General features: G+C 42.3%; 1 protein-coding gene across 2 annotated transcripts in view; it reads left to right on the plus strand.

Annotated features, from left to right (window-relative positions):
• ptch1 (patched 1) overlaps positions 1 to 19,708 on the plus strand; it is a 48,991-nt gene that overhangs the window by 19,111 nt on the left and 10,172 nt on the right. For both annotated transcript variants that reach the window (XM_026186760.1, XM_026186759.1), the window contains exons 4-16: positions 65 to 134; positions 247 to 338; positions 1,616 to 1,811; positions 1,945 to 2,066; positions 4,339 to 4,486; positions 5,849 to 5,980; positions 6,098 to 6,253; positions 6,603 to 6,701; positions 7,801 to 7,926; positions 10,894 to 11,012; positions 11,556 to 12,216; positions 12,739 to 13,048; positions 14,695 to 14,837. In XM_026186760.1, coding sequence (XP_026042545.1) covers positions 65 to 134; positions 247 to 338; positions 1,616 to 1,811; positions 1,945 to 2,066; positions 4,339 to 4,486; positions 5,849 to 5,980; positions 6,098 to 6,253; positions 6,603 to 6,701; positions 7,801 to 7,926; positions 10,894 to 11,012; positions 11,556 to 12,216; positions 12,739 to 13,048; positions 14,695 to 14,837 — 2,374 coding nt within the window. The remainder of the gene's footprint in view (positions 1 to 64; positions 135 to 246; positions 339 to 1,615; positions 1,812 to 1,944; positions 2,067 to 4,338; positions 4,487 to 5,848; positions 5,981 to 6,097; positions 6,254 to 6,602; positions 6,702 to 7,800; positions 7,927 to 10,893; positions 11,013 to 11,555; positions 12,217 to 12,738; positions 13,049 to 14,694; positions 14,838 to 19,708) is intronic.

Below are 19,708 nucleotides of genomic sequence, written 5' to 3' on the forward strand. Positions count from 1 at the left end.
ATTGGGATGAAAAGTTTCGTCACTCATCCAAGTGACTTTTTCACTCTCTTTTTCTCCTTTTCAGACAATGGAAATTAGAAGACTTATGCTACAAATCAGGGGAAGTAGTCACAGAAACACATCACCTGAATCAGGTGAGACACAACCAGCACAGTGTGTATAGTTTTTCTGTTTTTTACTTTTTATCTCTGTATTGTTGCTACTTCTTCAGTGTTTGTCAATTCTATTATTTGCTCAACCATTTAGATCATAGAAAGGCTACATCCCTGCCTCATCATCACACCTTTGGACTGCTTCTGGGAGGGGGCTAAGCTCCAGCCTGGAACAGGCTATCTCCCGTAAGTACTTAAAAGCTCTTTTTGACTAGACAGAATCTGCATTTGTGATGTGATCATTACTACATATCATTGGATTGACCAAACTCTTCCAAGCTTATGGCCAAATGATCAAATCCTAATTGGGCTTACATAATAGCTTTATCTACTGTGAGGCCAGTTGGCAAACTGATTCAGATGATGTTGGGACAATAAGACCTGAAGTGCTGAGCTCAGCTCATAACGGTAGTGTATACAGTAGCAGTGGCAATGTGATAATGAGAAAGAGATGACAAGAGATGTGAATCTTTGGATCTTGCATTAGCCCCTTTTATAAGTGGCAGCTCTAACACACTCAACCCATCTAAAGAAACACCACAGAGAAACAAGTGTGTGTGTGTGTCCTGAACTCGTCCCCTCTGAAGGCTCTATTGTAGTGGTTGCTGGCATGCGTATCGCTGGCGATGGTTTCTCTCGAGCCCTGGGCCTCACACCATTGTCTGGCCGTTCTGTTGCTAATGGCCTGCTGCTACAGTAATACTCAGCAGACCTTTACCTCTGCATGTGTTTATGCATGCCCATATTGTGCGTCGTCTTCATCAGTGCATACATGCGTTTCTGTCGATGTGTAAAGGTGTATCAGCTTGAGTCACCATCATCAGAGTGCGTGGATGTGTGTCTATCTGTGTGAGTGTGAGTGTCTGGACCTAGATGGTAAATAAGGTTTTTACTATGTTCTGGTTGGGAGGCTGGGAATAATAACCCAAGCCTGGTTAAGCACATACAATGTCGTCTGAATGGCAGAGAGAAAAAGAGAGATCGGAATGTGTGAGGAAAAGAGAGCATAGAGGGACGAGGTCTGGGTTGGAGCAGGAACTCAGCTTTTGCATGATGGGAAATTATCGCCACTTATTACATAGCAAGAAAGAGATTAGTTACCGTTATCAGAATTGTGCCTTTTTCATCGGCTAAAATGTAATCTTGAACTTTTTATCTTTTTGTGGTTTTATTCCCTTCAATGAGAAATAAAAAGTGATGGGCAGATAATGTTTAAGAACATAAAACAAAACCTTTCATTCAAACAGGTGTAAGGTAATCTTTTGTAATCATCCAGATAGGCCAGAATTTAAATCTAGTGTTGACCTGTCAACTCTAATGGATATAGTGGATGGCTTAGGTAACATTTTTTATTGTCATTTGACTATAAGATTTTACTTTTTGGGGATCCAAATGCAGCTATTCTTAGGAACAGAAACCTAGCATCATAAAAGCACACTAACATTTGCCTTTAACCTTTGCAGAGGCAAAGGACTTGTGCAGTGGACCAATTTTGACCCTAAGGAATTCCTTGAGGAGTTGCCACAGCAAAACCACGTGGAAATCTTTGAGGAGATGTTAGAAAAAGCGGACATTGGGCACGGCTACATGGATAGACCCTGCCTGAACCCAGCCGGTCCTGACTGCCCCCGCACCGCGCCCAATAAGAACTCGACTAAGGTGGGCATGCATCAAGCCTCAAGCTTTTGGCTCGGAATATCTCAATAAGTGTGGGGTATTAATATGTTTCGCTCAAACGTAAAGTGTTTAGTTTGAGATTAGTTGTTGACAGTTATTGCTTTTATTGCTCCAGCCATTCGATGTGGCACGGGCTCTGAGTGGAGGCTGCCATGGTCTGGCCAGGAAGTACATGCACTGGCAGGAGGAACTGATTGTTGGAGGGACCACCAAGAATGGCAGCGGACCCCTGCTCAGGTAACATAACCGAACTTGCTTCTTCGTAAACACTGTAGTAATCATGACAGCGCGTATTCTGGACAGACTGTGTGGTTTTTGTTCTCTTGTGCAGCACGTGCACATTTGCGTGTGTGCTGTGTGCTATAAATCTTGCAGTCATTAGCAAATTCCAGTGAAATCTTAGAGCTCCAGCTGTTCCTGCTCAGCTCTGGCTGCTCTGCTTGGACACTACCCACTCACACACACATGTGTATGCACAGAGTGATGTATTGCCTGGCTAGTTTGTCCAAATATACAGCGATATGTGGACTTAATTCCAGCACAAGAATCAGGTAAAAGCCTAAAGATTTGGTTGTATGCCGTCCGACAACATACAAGCTCAACGCATGATAAGGGAACAAATTAAAGTCTTGCACTTTTTGTGTGATGTTTATGTAAGTAGAAAGCATGAAATTTGCATAGAAATGAAAAATGTTTCTTCAACAGCAGCTACAGCAGCAGTAACATCTTTTGCTTGTGGACCTCCTACTTTAAGGCTAAAATGCACTTTTGGTGCAAAGCAAACTCGCACGCACACACATTAACACACATACTGGTCACGGAGTACAGTGGGGTGCGTTGTTTGTGTTTTGTGGTTGTGTTTTTTCCTGGCAAGGTTGGGTCATTAGAGTGTCTGTGCGTGCCTGGCTGCTTGTGTGTGTCTGCGTGTGTGTGAGTGAATATGTGTAGTATGGCTGCTCTCTCTGTTGGGCTGTTACTGCTGGCACTCAGCTTCTTCACCTTGTTTACTAACTGCCACCATTACTGTGATTATCACCATATTACACAGCACACATTCATAGAGACGGGCAAATGTCTTTTGCTTTGGTTTATATAATTTTATGATTTGAAAATAAATCCACTCAGTAGACTACTGTTAAAAAGCTGCACTCTGGTCCAGAGTCCTTTATTATTACCTAATCCGCCATATTACTTTATTACCTTCATAATTTATCACCCCATTAGCGGTGTGCATTTTTCATTACACTCAATGTCTTGGTCCTTAAGATCAGCAACCCATAGAAGGGCTGAAGGAGAGCTTGCATGTGGGAGGGAGAGGATGCATGTGAGGAAATATGTAAATACACAATTAAATTTTCCTTATTAAATCCTTATTAAATTTCCTCTCACTGGGTTTGTATATGATTTTGAGATATTGATATCAGTAGTTTCTGGATATATATATATATATATATATATATATATATATATATATATATATATATATATATATATATATATATATATATGTATGTATATATATATATATATATATATGTATGTATATATATATGTATGTATGTATATATATATATATATATATGTATGTATATATATATATTATTATATAATTATATATATATATATATATATATATATATATATATATATCATTGTTTATGATGACTGATATCCAATGTGCTCCAGGCAATGTGACTTTGGTTTTGTTTCATTTTTCTTTCCCTTTTACTGCTTAAATTAACACATTCTTTGTTCTGGGATTAGAGATTAAACTGAAAAATTAAAAATTTTCCTGGGATGATTTAATCTCTGAAGGGCCGTGGCGGTGTCCTCCTCTTCATCATGCAGCAGTCCAGCCCTTCGAAATCCGTTGGTGATCGTGGATGTTTGCACACTTTTCCACGCTGTCAGAATCCACCGGTAGAGTTGAGCACAACTTGCTTTTCGCAAGTTTATCGCCGCTCGTCATCCACGACTCCCGCTGAACGCATAGCGCTACTTTGAAGTTTGTTTTTCGCGCTACTTGTACGGCACTATGTTGCCTGGCGGATGGACATGTGACCAACATACCACTCTTGAACCCCGATCCTTCCGCCAGGCAACGTAGTGCCGTACAACAGCGGAACAAACAAAACAAATCGTCTTACGATATCACAAAAATCATGGACAATCTATAGAAAAGCCGCACCTGACTAAAAGCCGCAGGGTTCAAAGCTTGTGCAAAAAGTAGCGGCTTATAGCCCGACAATTACGGTACTTTATATTCATGGAGTGTTAGACATCGCTGTGAATCAAAGAGCCTAAAACTTTGCAAGTCCAAGTTTTGATTTTGTTATTATTTCCCACAATCCAGAGAGCCTGCTCATCGCCCCACGCTTCCTCTCTAGATGGGATGTTCTCACTGAAGTCTTGACCTCCTTCCTTTTGTTCTCTCATCCTTTCCATGTTTTCCTTCCCATTTCCCTCCCTCATTCTCTCTCTGCCACCTTCCCCCTTAACTCCCTTCCAGTGCCCAGGCCTTGCAGACCATCTTCCAGCTGATGACTCCCAAGCAGATGTTTGAGCACTTTCGGGGCTACGATGAGGTTTCCCACATCAACTGGAATGAAGAAAAGGCTGCAGCTATACTTGAAGCCTGGCAGAGGCGGTACTCTGAGGTAAGGGCCAGAAAATTTAGAAATGAGAGCAAGAAAAATTCAGAAAAAGAGAGAACGAAAGAGAAAAGAGTAGCGAAATCTACCCTAAGTCCTCTATAGCCACGTTGTAAATCACAGACCGGATACAGGTGAACATGGGAAGGCCCCATCCAAAGCCGGGGCCCCTGATAGATACTAAAACCACTGTTGGTGTGTGGTAAAGGACTAAAGTTTTCCTCTCACTCATGAGTAGAGAGGGGCAATAGAGCAACAGGGTGAGCATGTCTGGAATACATTAAGTGAGTGCTGGATATCTCTCTTTTTCTTCCTCGCTCTCCCCCTTAAACTTACACACAATCACACATGAACACACACTCACAACTTCACACACAATCGCTTTCCCAGCTGTGGCCCCATTGGTGGCTCATGTGTGACATCATCTGGTCTTTGTTTTGGGGGCCCCAACCTCTGTTCCACATGGTGTGACCTTGTGTGTATGAATGTGCGTGTGTGTGTGTGTGTGTGTCATTTATCTTTGGGTCCAGAAATCACAGATTTTTAACAAAATGTGATCATATTTTTAAACACATAGTTTTATTTTTTTAAGCTTCAAAGTGAAAAAATATGCCAAAAATTGCATTTTTTATTTGTATTATTCACATTTAGGCGTGTCTGCAAGAATATGTCGGTATGTGTGAGACACATGTGGAAGTTTACATGTGGGTGCGAGTGTGTGTGTGTGTGATCTAGAGCATGTTTCTTAATGTGTGTCAGCCGTCATTGCTCCCCACTGAGCAGTAACAGCAGTTCAATGCCGAAGCCATCTGTCTGTCCTGAGATAGTAAGAGAGACAGAGGGAATAGGTCAGGATACTGTCTGCAGAGCCTCCTGATTCAAGGCTTTTTTTTTTCAGAGACAGCCTGTAATATTTAGTTAATTTAAACCTAGGGAAGATGTTATATTACATAAAAGAGGGACAGCTTGCGCTAAATCACTGAAAATTAATTCCCTTTTTCCAGAATGTGCATTTTAGATACCACTGAGTAAGCGGCAGCAAGGTTGGTCAATTATCTATTCTGCTAAAATTAGATTTAGTTGTATTTTGATAGCTGATGCAGATCTAGTTGGTATATTAAGGGAAAATGAGATAGGGATAAGAAAATCTTGTTGCAAAGTTCCAAACCAGTAAATGCTTTACTGGTCAGTAAACCAGATTTAAATGTTGATGGAGCTACTGGTGCTGCATTAAGAGTTCATTTATAAGTGACCTATTTTATTATTTCTAATCTATATACATATATATTTTATAGTGTGTATATATAGGATATTTAATCCTATTTTAAAGAGTTTCTTCCTCTTTATTTACTATTGTCTTGTCTTCAGGCGGTGCAGCACAGCGTGTCAGCAAACTCGTCTCAGAAGGTCTTATCTTTCACAACCACCACTCTGGAAGATATTCTCAAGTCTTTTTCGGACATAAGTGTTATCCGCGTGGCCAGTGGGTACCTTCTGATGGTAAGACTAGAGGGAAGGAAAATTTTATTCAATTTTTCTCTGCTTTGCTTGAAACTGAGAAGGGACTTACAGACAAAAGGGTGATTGATTAATGGTTTGCTTGCTGTTTGTGCCTAGCTGGCCTATGCATGCCTGACCATGCTGCGATGGGACTGTGCCAAGTCTCAGGGGGCTGTGGGGCTGGCAGGTGTCCTCCTGGTGACGTTGTCAGTGGCAGCTGGTTTGGGCCTCTGCTCCCTCCTGGGCATTTCCTTCAATGCTGCCACTACGCAGGTAACTCACACACATGCCACTGGACCCAGTGGGCTAAAGGTCAACACAGCAGCTGCTAGTAGACTTGAGTTGAAGTCTCTGCTAGACTTAAAATCATTTTCTTAAATTGCCTAATTGAAGTGGGTCAACACCAGCAGAATAATGTACAGAAGATAATGTAGTAGATATTATTGGACACTGGAGACAGGTTTTGACGCTTCATTTTAATTTACCTTAGCACCAGAATTTGAAAAATATTGCATGGGTGTGTATCTATAATAATATGCACTTGTGGCTACCCCTAGAATAGCGAACCTCTGAGGTAAAATCATGCAGGAGCTCATTAAGTTTGTGGGTGTGTGTGCCACAGGTGCTTCCCTTTTTGGCTCTGGGAGTTGGAGTAGATGATGTGTTTCTCCTCGCCCATGCCTTCAGTGAGACCGGGCAAAACAAGAGGATCCCATTCGAGGTGAGGCAAACATCCACCATCACCCATTCCTGCACATCCCCTTTGTTGTTTTATCTACTCCGCGGAGGAATGTGTGAAAGCTTGTCTGTGCCTGTGATGTAGCATCAAGCAAACCATGTGCCACACACCCAGCCTTCTTATCTCGGCAATGCTCCGAATTAAAGACGTTCATTTTTAAATGGATTAATATGCCTGTTTCTTTTAGATTATGACTTCCTTGTTTCTGCTTTACACACAGATTGATAAGTTACACACACACACTTGTGAGTGGGTCTAATAAAAAAAATAAATTAATTAATTTGATGCATTTAAAGTATTCTGTGCGGTCTGAAGTATGGATTAAACCAGGAGCAAGAGCTTTCTCATCCATTAGCTGATGAAGTGTACAGAATCTAATAAATAGCATTAAAAAAAAAAGAACTGGCTGAGTGTGTGTGTGTGTGTGTGTGTGTGTGTGTGTGTGTGTGTGTGTGTGTGTGTGTGTGTGTGTGTGTGTGGTAGCTTTTCATCTCCAGAGGGGAAAACACAGGCATGTATTTGCTTGTTTTTGTTTTCCCCTGCCTCCCTCTCGTTCAAGCCCTCGTCTCTATGCCTCCCTCATCCCCGAGCTTCTATTGTGTGGCTGAGATGAAAACTAAACAGAGCCAAACCTGATCTCTCCTGTCTGATGCGCACACACACAAACACACACACACACACACAGACACACACAAAGATGCGCATGCCTGCAGACGCTCTCTGTGTGGTCCTGCACGTCTTTAGATCTTCACACAGTTGCCGCCAAAGTCTTCTAGAGTTGTGTGTTTATCACTGTTCTCTTTGTGCGCATTATATTACAAGTTTTCAGCAGCAGTGATTTTACCAAGCGTTGTTTTGTTCTGTCGGCTTTTTCCTCCGTTACTTCAAACAGAAGTAGACAGGCCCAGGTGGATTATTTAAGCACTTCAGGGCTTCAAGAAACATCGTAATCACTGTCAGTCATATCAGTATCACGATAATGATACATAATCTCCAGTATTACACGTGTGCCTCTGGCTAAACTCTGATCAAAAGTTTCATTGCTTTTCCTCTCACCAACTTCTCTTTCTGTCTCGACAAGGATCGCACGGGGGAGTGTCTGAAGAGGACAGGGGCCAGTGTGGCTCTTACCTCCATCAGCAACGTCACAGCATTCTTCATGGCAGCGCTCATCCCCATCCCAGCGCTCAGAGCCTTTTCTCTACAGGTACAGTGGCTAGTGAGTGAGGGTTGTATGCGTGCGTGTGCGTGTGTGAGAGTTCAGTCGTGTGGGGCCTCTCTCTTACTAATAGTCCTGTTCCCGTCTTCATTGGCTCCAGATTTCTCCAGACTGTTGTTTTATTGATTTCATTCATCACATTGAAAGTGTGTACGTCTGTGTGCGTTTGTGTGTGTGCATGAGGAGAAGTGTGCGTTTTGTTAAATCCCCCCCTCCTCCTTCTTTGAGGCTGTTTAGTGGTGGGCCCGGTGTCTGTCCAGATTGTGGCTGAGGTCCTAGTAACTGAATCCCTCTGCGAGTGTGTGTGCGCGTCTGTGTACTCACATACCCTCACATCCATGTGCATGTGTGCGTGTGGGGAGTTGTAGTATCTGTGTGGGAGGTTTGAAACGCAATGGCCTAGATGTTTGCATGTGCGCATGTGAGCGAATGTACGAGCAAAGGTGGGGGAACACGAGAGGGGAGCTCTGACTTCTCTAACATCTGTCAGTAATTACAGACATCACCAGAACAGCGAAAACTAGTACAAAATGCCTCCAATAATCAATGAATTCCTAATTCATTTAAACAGTCAGTCATAGCGATACGTGCGCTAAAGAGAGGATAAGGTCAGATAAAAATCTCTGGTTTGAAGTTTGAGTCACTGCAGCACTAACCAGATGGATAGAGAAAGAAAAGGCTACATATATGTTTTAAAAAGTGATGGTTACAACAACAACAAATTTGACATCTCACCTTTGTGTGATGATCACCTTAATCTTCTAATCACATGGGTGACCCTCCATTAATGTGAGTGTAGGTTTTGCCGTTTTGTCAAAAATCTGGTTTGTTCAGTTTATTTACCCAAAAGAGTTTCTGTTTTATTGTTTACATAAGGTTTTCTTGACACCATCTTTATAGTCAGAGGCACTCTTATGTGGGTTAGCAAGCCAAAGTGGATGATCACAAAAGCCAGTTAGTTCACCCAAGACAGGACGCCAATCTGCCACTAAGACAAAAAGGCACTCATTAAGACTCAAATATACTTTTGTGACAGAATAGGAATAACCACTTATGTTAACTTACTTGCCTCTGGTCTTTGGGGAGGATGCCAGAGTACCTGAAGGACAGTCCACTGTACCACTGAACCATCACAATCAAGCACACACAATAAAAGCATTCAGCTGAGAATTTCAACACATATTTTGCATAAGGAAGCTATGAAAACTTGTTGTAATGCGCATTTGCAAGTATTTGCAGTTACATAAGTGATGTATCACTGACTATATGAAAATATTAAGTGATTTCCCCCTCCTGTTTCTTGCTCTTTAGTCCTCACGCACATGCATAGACTCACACACACTTGCATGGACACACAGTGTGAGGTAAGATGTTGCCACATTGAGTACAATATTAGCATGTGTGGATTGATGGCTTTAGTAGAGAGAGTCTGTCAAACATGATCCATTTACCCCATGGGTCTAATCCATGGAGCTTCGTTTTCTACACACGCACATTGGAAAAGACGCATGCTCAACACACACACATACGCATACCATGCATACTTCACACTAGTGGTTTTGTTACCGCTAGACGGTAAAACTTCACGAAGTCGACATTCACGGTGATACTCATCTTTTATTATCGAGTGCATCCACACACCGCAACCTTGTGTCAGTGCCTGTAGTTTGTGTTGGCGTGCATGTGTGCGTCTCTTTATCAGCATTAAACACTTCCCATGGTCGACTCCACCTTGGATTCATCGCTCTTTCCCGCGCGCTCCTGCGTTATGTCTCATTCACTTCCTCCTATCAGTATAAACATAAGAAAAGGAATCTTGTCCTGATAACAGCAGCAAAACACACACACACAGAGGAACACACACATTCATGTGCAGAAAACAGATGTGATGATAAATATCCCCACTCTGGGGTCAGCTCACGGTCACTGTGTGTGTGTGTGTGTGTGTGTGTGTGTGTGTGTGTGTGTGTGTGTGTGTGTGTGTGTGTGTGTGTCAGTGGACTCATACTGTATCTGTCTGGATGTTAGTGGGCCAATTGAGAATTAATTGTTCTGCTCTACTTACAGCTTTTTCTTTCTCCACGTCTCCTTCATTGACATTATATCTCTCTCGTTGACTGAGTAGCGAGCTGAGGAATGAGGGAGGGCGAGGATGTGTGTGTGCCTGTGTCTGGTTGGTGTTATGGTGTGGTTTAAGTAGGAGGCTGTACGTTTTTTAAGGTGACAGATATGTGTGTTTATGTGCATTTTTCTGTGTGAGTCTGTAAGGGGTGTGTGTGTGTTGTCTGTACAGCCACAGCGACTGCTCATCACCTCAGGCCCCGCGGGCCTCTGACTCCTTGGGTGGTCTGGCACACACACGGGATTGTGTGTGTGTGTGTGTGTGTGTGTGTGTGTGTGTGTAGTGGTCTGGCAACTACGCAATATCCAGATTGTACTCTGGGCAGGGCCCCAACCTAACCTCAACCCCCACCCTCTGCTCTAGTGCACCACCTTCAAATACTTAACCACAACATTGTACTGGCTTCTATTACACATACATATGCCTCACTTTTTCTCTGCACACTCAGTGTTTTTGCCTTGAAAGGAACTGGAAATGTGTCGAAAGGCAATTTTTCCCTCACTTGAGCCTATTCAGCTTGTGTTATTCTGATTTATATTCAGAGCAACACTGTTTTTGTTAAACAGTAATTCTTTCATTTAATACACTTTCAAAGTAGTTTTGTGAGTTGCAGCATGTGTATGGATGATAATGCAGTTAAATTTACAGCAAAATGCCCTTTTTAAATGTTACATATCATTTCACATCTTCACTGTCTACACTGCATATGATCACCTGTATTTTTTTCCCACTGTTTGCAACTACAAAAAAAGTCAATCTGATCCTTTTTCTTGATAAAAAGCAGTTTTGTTTGGGTTTTTTCACCTGAAATAACCTTTCTGTTTTTCTTGCAGGCTGCAGTGGTGGTGGTGTTTAACTTTGCCATGGTACTGCTCATCTTTCCTGCCATCCTCAGCATGGATCTCTATCGGCGAGAGGACAGGCGTTTTGACATTTTCTGCTGCTTCTACAGGTGTGCACACACAAAGACGCGCTTTCATATCTGACGAGACACTTATTGCTTTACCGTTCCTCCTTTTATGTTTTCCACCGATCTCTTCCATGATAATGAACCGTGTACGCACAAAGCTATCTTTAAAGATATCTTCACCGTAATCCCCCTCAGTTAAAAACTAATTACTGCAAAAGTTGTCTCTTTCCGTCTGACTGCTTGCTTGTTTGACTGTATGTTTATCTTTTCCAGTCTTCATTAAAGTTTGCCAGTCTGCCTGCCAGCCCGGGCATGCTCGTTGGCTCGGTTATTGTACAGATGTGTACACACACTATTAAATTCCACGGTTGGGTCCCGGCCCTATATTTCATGCTGCTGGCAAAGGAGAGAAGATTCACAATAACATAGGGCTAATAAATATTTTTTGTAATGCAACACTTAACTGTTTCACAAAATCAGATGTTGTACATGCGTACTGGAATGTTTTTTTTTTCCGTTAAGTCTGGTTTTAAATTTTGTTTCACAGCAGTGCCTGACAGTGTTTCATCGTATTTATGTCTGCAGCCCTTGTTCCAATCGTGTGATTCAGATAGAGCCACAGGCGTACCTGGATGGGACAGAAGGGAGTCGCTACAGCCCTTCCCCGTCATATCGTACCCCTCCTCCCTCATATCACATGCCTCCCCCAAGCTACAGCAGTCCCCCTCCTTCCTACAGTAGCCATGGTTTTGCTCAGCAGACCCAAATCACTATGCAGTCCACAGTGCAGCTCAGGACGGAGTACGACCCCCGAACTCAGGCCTTCTACACCACAGCTGAGCCCAGATCCCAAATCTCTGTGCAGCCCATCAACCCAGCTCCAGCTAGGACCAACCGTAACAACGAGTATTACAGTAGCAGCAATCACGCCAACATCAGCAACAACAACAACAGTGGGGGCTTGAATAATGGGGGGTCTCGAGGTTCTGCCAGCTTCTCCCATCATCATCATCCCGCACCTCCTCCTGCTGCATCGACCCCAAGTGCTAGCTCAGTTGCTCAGGGTGATGGAGCCTCATCGACTGGCCAGAGTCCAGAGAACAACAGCTCCACACGGGACCTGTTGTCCCAGATTGGAGAAGCCTCGCTGGGCCTACGCTGCCTCAAGCCCCCCTGCTCGCGCTGGACCCTGGCCTCTTTTGCTGAGAAGCACTATGCGCCATTCCTTCTGCAGCCCACCACCAAGGTGAGTTCAGTTGCTCTCTGTGTTTCTGTAGAGTAGGGAGACAAAGAAACAAGCGGAATAGCTTCTGTATGAGGTAAAAGTGGGTTTGTGTGCTGACTCACTGTGGTGATAATTTGAATGGGAGGGTTAGTCACCGGAGTGTGTAAGGAAGGAGGAAATCGGGGGTGGAAATTGTGGTTATGTCCTATCTGAGACACACACACACACACAGACACACAGTGGGTGGCCAGACCTTTTAAAGCCTTCCAGAACTGAAATCATGTGGTGGTCTGTACTTGACATTACAAAATGTTCCTCAGTTTCTTTCTTCTTCTTTTTTTTAATTTTATATAAATTGCTTCACGTAGTCCTGCAAGGCATTAATCCGGCACTTTACTTTTTGCAGAAAAAAGAAAAAGTAGCACTTTTGCTACATTGTATCAAAAAGCATCTGACAGCTTATAAACAGCTTATAAACAGGCAGATGTTTTAATTGGATATTTGTTTTTTGATAAAGCTGTCTCTTCATCCCTCTGATTCCAGGTGGTTGTGATTGTGCTGTTCCTCTGCCTGCTGGGAGTCAGTTTATACGGGACCACCCAAGTGAGGGACGGCCTGGAGCTGACAGATATTGTACCAAGGGAGACAAGCGAGTACGACTTTCTCGGCGCCCAGTTCAAGTTCTTCTCCTTCTACAACATGTATGTGGTAACACAGCGCGCCGATTATGCTCAAAACCAGCCACTGCTTCACCAGCTCCACCAGAGGTTCCACACCATTCGCTACGTGCTGAAGGAGGAAAATGGACAGCTGCCTCGCATGTGGCTTCATTACTTCAGGGACTGGCTGCAAGGTAAATCTAAGTAATTTTAAGCTTGACGTACACATGCCACCTCAACCCGACCTAAACAGTGAATAAAACCGAATATGTCAAATTTTTGTGGCTCAGCACTGAACACACCAATGACTGGAGGTGTCATATTTTGGGCTCTCCATAATCTTCTCAAGAGCGTCAAAGTTCACCTGGTTTCAAGGATGACCAGAATTCTTCGATTAAAAGTCAAGGTTACTGTGTCAGTCAGTAATTTTAAGGTAATAGGATAAAATGAAAAAATATCAAAGGTTAACTTCGATGTAAGATCTATAAGATTTTTAATTCTGTAACTCAGGAGCTAAACGGGAAATTGTGGTCATATTTCACATGTGGTTGGATACTGAGTTAGTGACACTAATCATTTGTGTCCACATCATAAATTCCTTTCGAATTTTCGGGTATGAAATGAGTGTGGACAGGTATGGACATAAACTGCACCTTCTGGTTGAGAATAAAATGGGTCAGATGTGGCATAATGGTGTAGAGCCAGTGTTAGTTCATTTGAAATTTTACCTTTGCTTATTTAACTTATTTAACTTTGCTATTCAGGATAGTTTAGGCATGGGAATAATTTACTTTCCCATGAAAGCATTTTGAGATCACAATTTTATTCTGTGTTTTGACATAAATCCGCAGAAAACAAGATGTTAGGCAGGAGTTCAGAAGTAGGAGGGACTGCATAAATGGACACTGACAGTAGCTGATTAAAATCACTTGTTTCTTCCATAAGTGGGATTGATGGCGAAGAGTATAGTGGGAGTCAATATTTTTCAACTTCATCTTGGGAAATGTACAATATTCAAAAACCTTTGGCAGCAAATATGTTGTCAGTGCAAATCGGCACATATTGAACCAGTACTGCCTGCTCTAGTGTTTTTGTTTGTTTTTCTAGATAAAAATTTAATATTTGACACGTAAGACATGGTACACAACGCTTTAAATTAATTTTGAAAGGAGTGATGGATGGATTTATTGTTTCATACAGAATTGCAAAGTATCAGTGAACAGTATTTTCTTTCATATGTCAGCCCAATCTATGAATGGCTTAATTCTCAGTGAGGAAATGTACTTAACGATAAAACACATCGTGAGAGTCTGTGTGTGTGTGTGTGTGTGTGTGTGTGTGAGCCGGCTGGGAACCACACAGGGAGTGTGTGTGGGTGAGAGAGAGAGAACTGTGTCTGATATTGCTCTCTGCAATGGTGGGACAAATTGGAGCCAGACAGGCCAAGGAACGAGACCCAAAACAACATCTCCCACAGACGGACCACAGCATGGGCCTTGGGGGAGAGCCGAGAAAAGAGGAGTGATACACATATGGATCAGAGAGTAGTATAGAAAAGAAGGCAGATGTTACTGATAAAGCCCCATAACGATCTCTTTGAATTAAAAGCAGCAGATTTTCTGTTTTTGAAGTCATGTTTAGTGGTTGAGAATGGAACTGAGTTATCATATTAAATCAATCAAGCCTATTATAGAGTTAGGGTTAGGTTAGGGTGTTGTGTTATTTACTGTGTTGGGTTATTGTTTGTTGTGTGTTGCAGTGGGAGAATGAAGATAACAAGGCATGTAACCTTTTTAAACATCCACATCTAACCAGTGTGTTTTGCTGTGGTTTCCTACAGGTCTCCAGCAGGCTTTTGACAAGGACTGGGAGGCTGGCCGCATCACCCACAACAATTATAGGAATGGCTCTGATGATGGCGTCCTAGCATATAAACTCTTGGTGCAGACAGGGCGCAGGGACAAGCCCATCAACTTCAACCTGGTATGTTTAGGATTTAAATTGAATTTATTAAAAGTGGATAAGCGATTCCTCTTGTCATTAACACGTAAAAGTTCATCCATCCATCAAATGCATCAGATGTAAATTGAATGTGCTGCTATGGTGATGAAAGGGGATAATAATTCACAGAGATCATGAAAAAAGCTTCCTGGTCAATGCCCAGGTGCAAACTGTTGAAAGAAAACAAAGCTTTGATCTGAAACAAAGGCTTTAGATGGATGAACACACCTCGGTAAGCTTTTATTGTTGCGTTAGAGAAATCTCCTTCTCATTTGTCAGTTCTAATACTGGAAGTTAGCACTAGCCTGCGAGTGAATCGGTTCCTGATGAATGAAATCCTGGCTATCTGAGTGTCTATTGTCTGGCTATTTGACTGTCAATGGTACACTGCAATTCAAAAGATGTGTGGACATGTTGGGTTAGCAGCTTGATTTGCATTATATGAGGAAGTATGTGCAGATGTTATGTAAGCATAGACCATGCAGACTGTATTACATGGACTACAACTTGATAATAGCCTTGAGAGATGCTTCCACCACTTTCAAAGCTCTTTTGTGACGCTGTATGTGTATGCATATCTGTACATTTTGTTATGACTCTAGGGGAGCCACACCCAGCTTAAAACCATCTCTGACTATTCATATTTTTCTTTCTTTCTCTCTGTGTTCGTGTGATGACTTTACCGAGCTCAGGAATTTAAAGCTCTCACTGGAGCTGCAGCCTGACTCTGAAAAACCTATTAACTCTTCATTTAAACGATTTGTCAGTTTGCGTGTGGGTTTTTTTTTGTGTGTGTGTGTGTGTGTGTGTGTGTGTGTGTGTGTGTGTGTGTGTGTGTGTGTGTGTGTGTGTGTGTGTGTGTGTGTGTCTGTGTGTATAGCAGGGCCTTGACAGTGAGCTGTTTCCCTTAAACATCAAGTCTTTCAGCTTGACACATCGTCAGTGCTTCCAGCCACGGTTTACAGTATGAGAGGCTGGGATGGCTGAAACTGGTGCAGAGAAACGCCTGCAAACCCCAAAGTGTCTATAAATAATTAATCTGGATTCTGTGGCTCTAAGTAGAAACCTGAATCTGATTCACTGAGAACTAAATTTTTAAAACATATTTGCATGTTTTTCTAATATAAACAATAGCGTCTGCTTCGTCAAACTACTTTCTGAGAGGAGCAGTTGAGGTTTACTGGTGTGGTATAGAAATGCTTGTCTGTTGCAGTTAATACATTCTAAGCCTTGAAGGACAAAGAGTGTGATAAACTAATGTCATTATTGCTTATATAGATAGCCCTATGAGCTGACACAAGGCTTCCAGGGTGACTCTGGTTTTGGTTGCATTTGTTTAGGTCTGAGATGCTAGTCCTATATCCACTGCACATAAAAGTAAAAATGTCTCCTCTTTACACATACTTAATTCCATAATCAGAACATGACTGTTTAGCTTCATCTCTGGTACTGAAGTAGTTCTCCATGAGCTTCTGAAAAGTTTGCACAGCCATTGGTGAAGCTGAAGTGCAAAATTAAGCCATAAAGTGAGTATACAACAAAGCATGTTATCTGAATCATGTGGTAAACTCCAGCTGAGCTGTTGAAACTGTCTCCTGCGTGCCACCGAATGAGTGTTTGATGTCCAGCAGTAACTCGAGTGTAGCGACTTGAGCACCTTGGGTCTCGGAAGGAGGTCGAGACAGGAACTTATTGAGGAAGATTAAATCAGGTCTCTTGTATGTCAGTGGAAAGATACCAACCTGATAATGTGAAAGTCTGGGGGAGAAACAGGAGGAAATGAGGGGAAAGATTGCATTTGTGGAGCTGGGTAAATGTTCTCAGCTTCAACAGGGCATTGAATGCTTTTCTTAGTTTAGTATCACCTCCAAAAAACAACATATGTGGATGCATGGCTGCATTCTTTGGCAGGAAAACGCAAAAACAGAAGATAAGAAACTGGAGAAATATAAAAACAAAATTCTTGGCCAGAATATCTGCAAACCTCAAACACAAAACAAGCCATGTCCGTTTCAACATCGAAATCATTTTCATCAAGGGTGATTAACTTTGACGCATAGCTCTTCTGTGTCTCCTGTTTATTTGTATTTAGAATTTGTGCAACTCTGTGTTCCAATCATACAGCTCTACAGATGTTTATTAAGGGTTGCCCACCTCTCCCCTTTGCTCTTATGGCTATTTGTTTATCCAAATAAACTCCATTGCAGCAGTTATCTAGCTGACAGGAAACAGGGCCAGTCCTGGTGTGCGGCCCCGTGACATCACTTCCTCTGCCTGTGAGAGAAGTGTACTTGCCGTGAGGCGTGGGGGCCGCCAGCAGAGCTGCCTGGGCTTCCCGTGACAGCTTGAAGACATACAGTTGTTGAGTATCCTGCTGTTAAATTCGATCCAGATCCACTGGAATCTAGCTGTCTCTCTCTCCTGCTCACAAACTCCAGCTCGCACCACCACTCGCTCTCTCCCTCTCACTCCCTCTGTCTTTTCCTCCCTCCCTTTCTCTTCCTTTTCTCCACTGCTCTGTCCTCTTTCATTGAGGGAGCTAGAAACAAGTGGTTTCTTTTAGACAGCTCTGTGTGTGCATTTGTATGTTTTGAATGTGTGTTTCTCCTTTTTCTTTGTGCGTGTACTTGTTGAGCAGTAGCTTCCTTTTTGTTCCTTAAAATGAGGACCAGATCTTCAACATCCCTGGTAAATTGCATAGCTAGATGTTTTATTTTGATATGCCACTCTTTGGATCTGTGCAGAGGTGTTCTGCTTTTGATTTGTCCCTACTCTGTGCTGGTGACCATTTGTTCCCTATATGTGTGGCTTAAAGCTATTTGCATCGCAATTAAAAAATCTGTGGCGTGCGAGATAAGTCCTAAGAAAGGCCATGCTAACATTATCAAGAGCTCTTTTCTTCGTAGGGCAGGTCCATCTGTGGCGCCAGGCATTCTGGGTACCCACAGGGGTCAGGAGAACCAAGTGTGAGGAACATTTGTACAGATGTTGTGTTATTTTTATAGCTCTACTCCATTTGCTGGGTGGCATTTCCTTCAGTGTTAACAACCAGGTTAACTGCACACAGACGCGCTCAGGGACTCCAGCCAATTTTTTTATTGTTACGCTAACTCAAGCAATTTTTCTCTCCCAACCCCCCACCACAAAAAAACTACTCCTTTCTTGTACCTAACCCCACGAGTCTAGCTTTAACCCCCAGAACGCTCCCTGCCTCTGTGAAAGAGGGATTTATGGTTCCTAGAAGGGAGAATGGCAGAGTGGTGCGCAGTAATGGTTTTACCTCTCAGGAGGTAGCAATGCTAGACTACACTCCTGTTTCCACATGGGAGGGCAAAACTAACAGCCCTTAGTGAGACAGTCATTCGCGTCTACCTACTGACTTTTGCCGTCAAGGCAAATGACGCTGAATAAAAGAGTGCAATAAGGCAGAATCACAGACTCACACGCTCACAAAGATAAACAAAGTGCCTCAGAGAGTTTATCCTAAAGAAATCCAAGTGGAGTGACAACTCCACTTGGATTTCCTTTTGACAGTTTGATGTGATGTAATTACTTGTACCATTTTCGCCTGGATGCACAGACAAAAGGTACAATACAATGGTGCAATGATGTTTAGCCCAGGATGCTAAAATATAATATCATGCTTATGTTAACACAGTAACTAAATAGCTATGTCGCTGAGGCAAACCGGTAATTAGCTTTTCAGTATTGTGGTAATAAAATATGAGAAAATTACAATTTGAACCTGATAGCGCTGTATAAAACATAAACGTATTATTCAAATTCTACTGAGGGAAATGTCAATCTTTGTATTTTTATGTCCTGAGTCCGAATCGAATCCTTTCATGTTCTTCCTCTATCTGTGTGAGTTCTCTCCGGCTACTCCCACACTACCTGCTTCCTTCCCCCATGGATGGATGGATGGCTGATCCAGTAGCTCATAAAGTCACACAGATTCAGTATTTGAATGAATGAGCCTTGACTATGTTTCTGAGATATTTAGCCTGGACCAAAGTGGTGGACCACCTTACCAAAGTCAACAATGCATTCATTGCACTTATTCTCCTAACAAGACCAATTAGAAAGAAAAATACTTTTATGTTTTTGTTCACCTGAAAGTGCCCAACTCCAGAAACTCAAAACACAACCTGCACAGCTCTAAAATAACCAGAATGCCTGTTTAAAGCTTCCTTGCTCAGATTGCTTGGTTCTACAGGCAGCAGCAACAGTTACTTCTTGACAGGAGAGCGTTGCAAGGCTTCCTTTAGAAATTTATTCAGAGTGGTCAGGACGTTGGGTCTGAGGTTGGCCAGCCAATATCTACTATATGTAAAGGGAGAAGCTGATTCAACATTTTCCATGTTTTAATGTGGCATGATAATTCTGGGAAGCTGTGATCAGAAGTACGGGAATGTTCAGAAAGGCAACCAGTGTCTGACTTGTTGGTTTTTCTTTGGTTGGAAAGAGAGAGGGGCTAATATTTGACTCATATTTTGAAAGCTGCTCCGTTCTCTTGCGCTCATGCGTGTGTATAAATAAGCATTTCTGTGGTCAGCTCACCTGTAGAATGTTATGGTTAAACATCCCTTATTTCTACAATACCTTCATTTCCAGCGTGTACTTAACAGCCGCAAGCACTTCAATTTTTTTCTACTTTTTTTCCCCCCTCAATTAAATTTTTTCCATTTTCTAATAATTCCATTTCAGTTCAAATTTTGACAGTTTGCTTGGGTGTAGTAGACAGACGAATGACATAATGCATTCGATGAATTATGTGTTTGAAAATTGTAATTTAAGAGGCTATACCAAAACCTATAAGTCTAATATTACAGTCATTAATTCATCTCGTTTGT

Source organism: Astatotilapia calliptera, chromosome 12, assembly GCF_900246225.1.
Source record: "Astatotilapia calliptera chromosome 12, fAstCal1.2, whole genome shotgun sequence".
In the NCBI taxonomy this organism is placed as follows: domain Eukaryota; kingdom Metazoa; phylum Chordata; class Actinopteri; order Cichliformes; family Cichlidae; genus Astatotilapia; species Astatotilapia calliptera.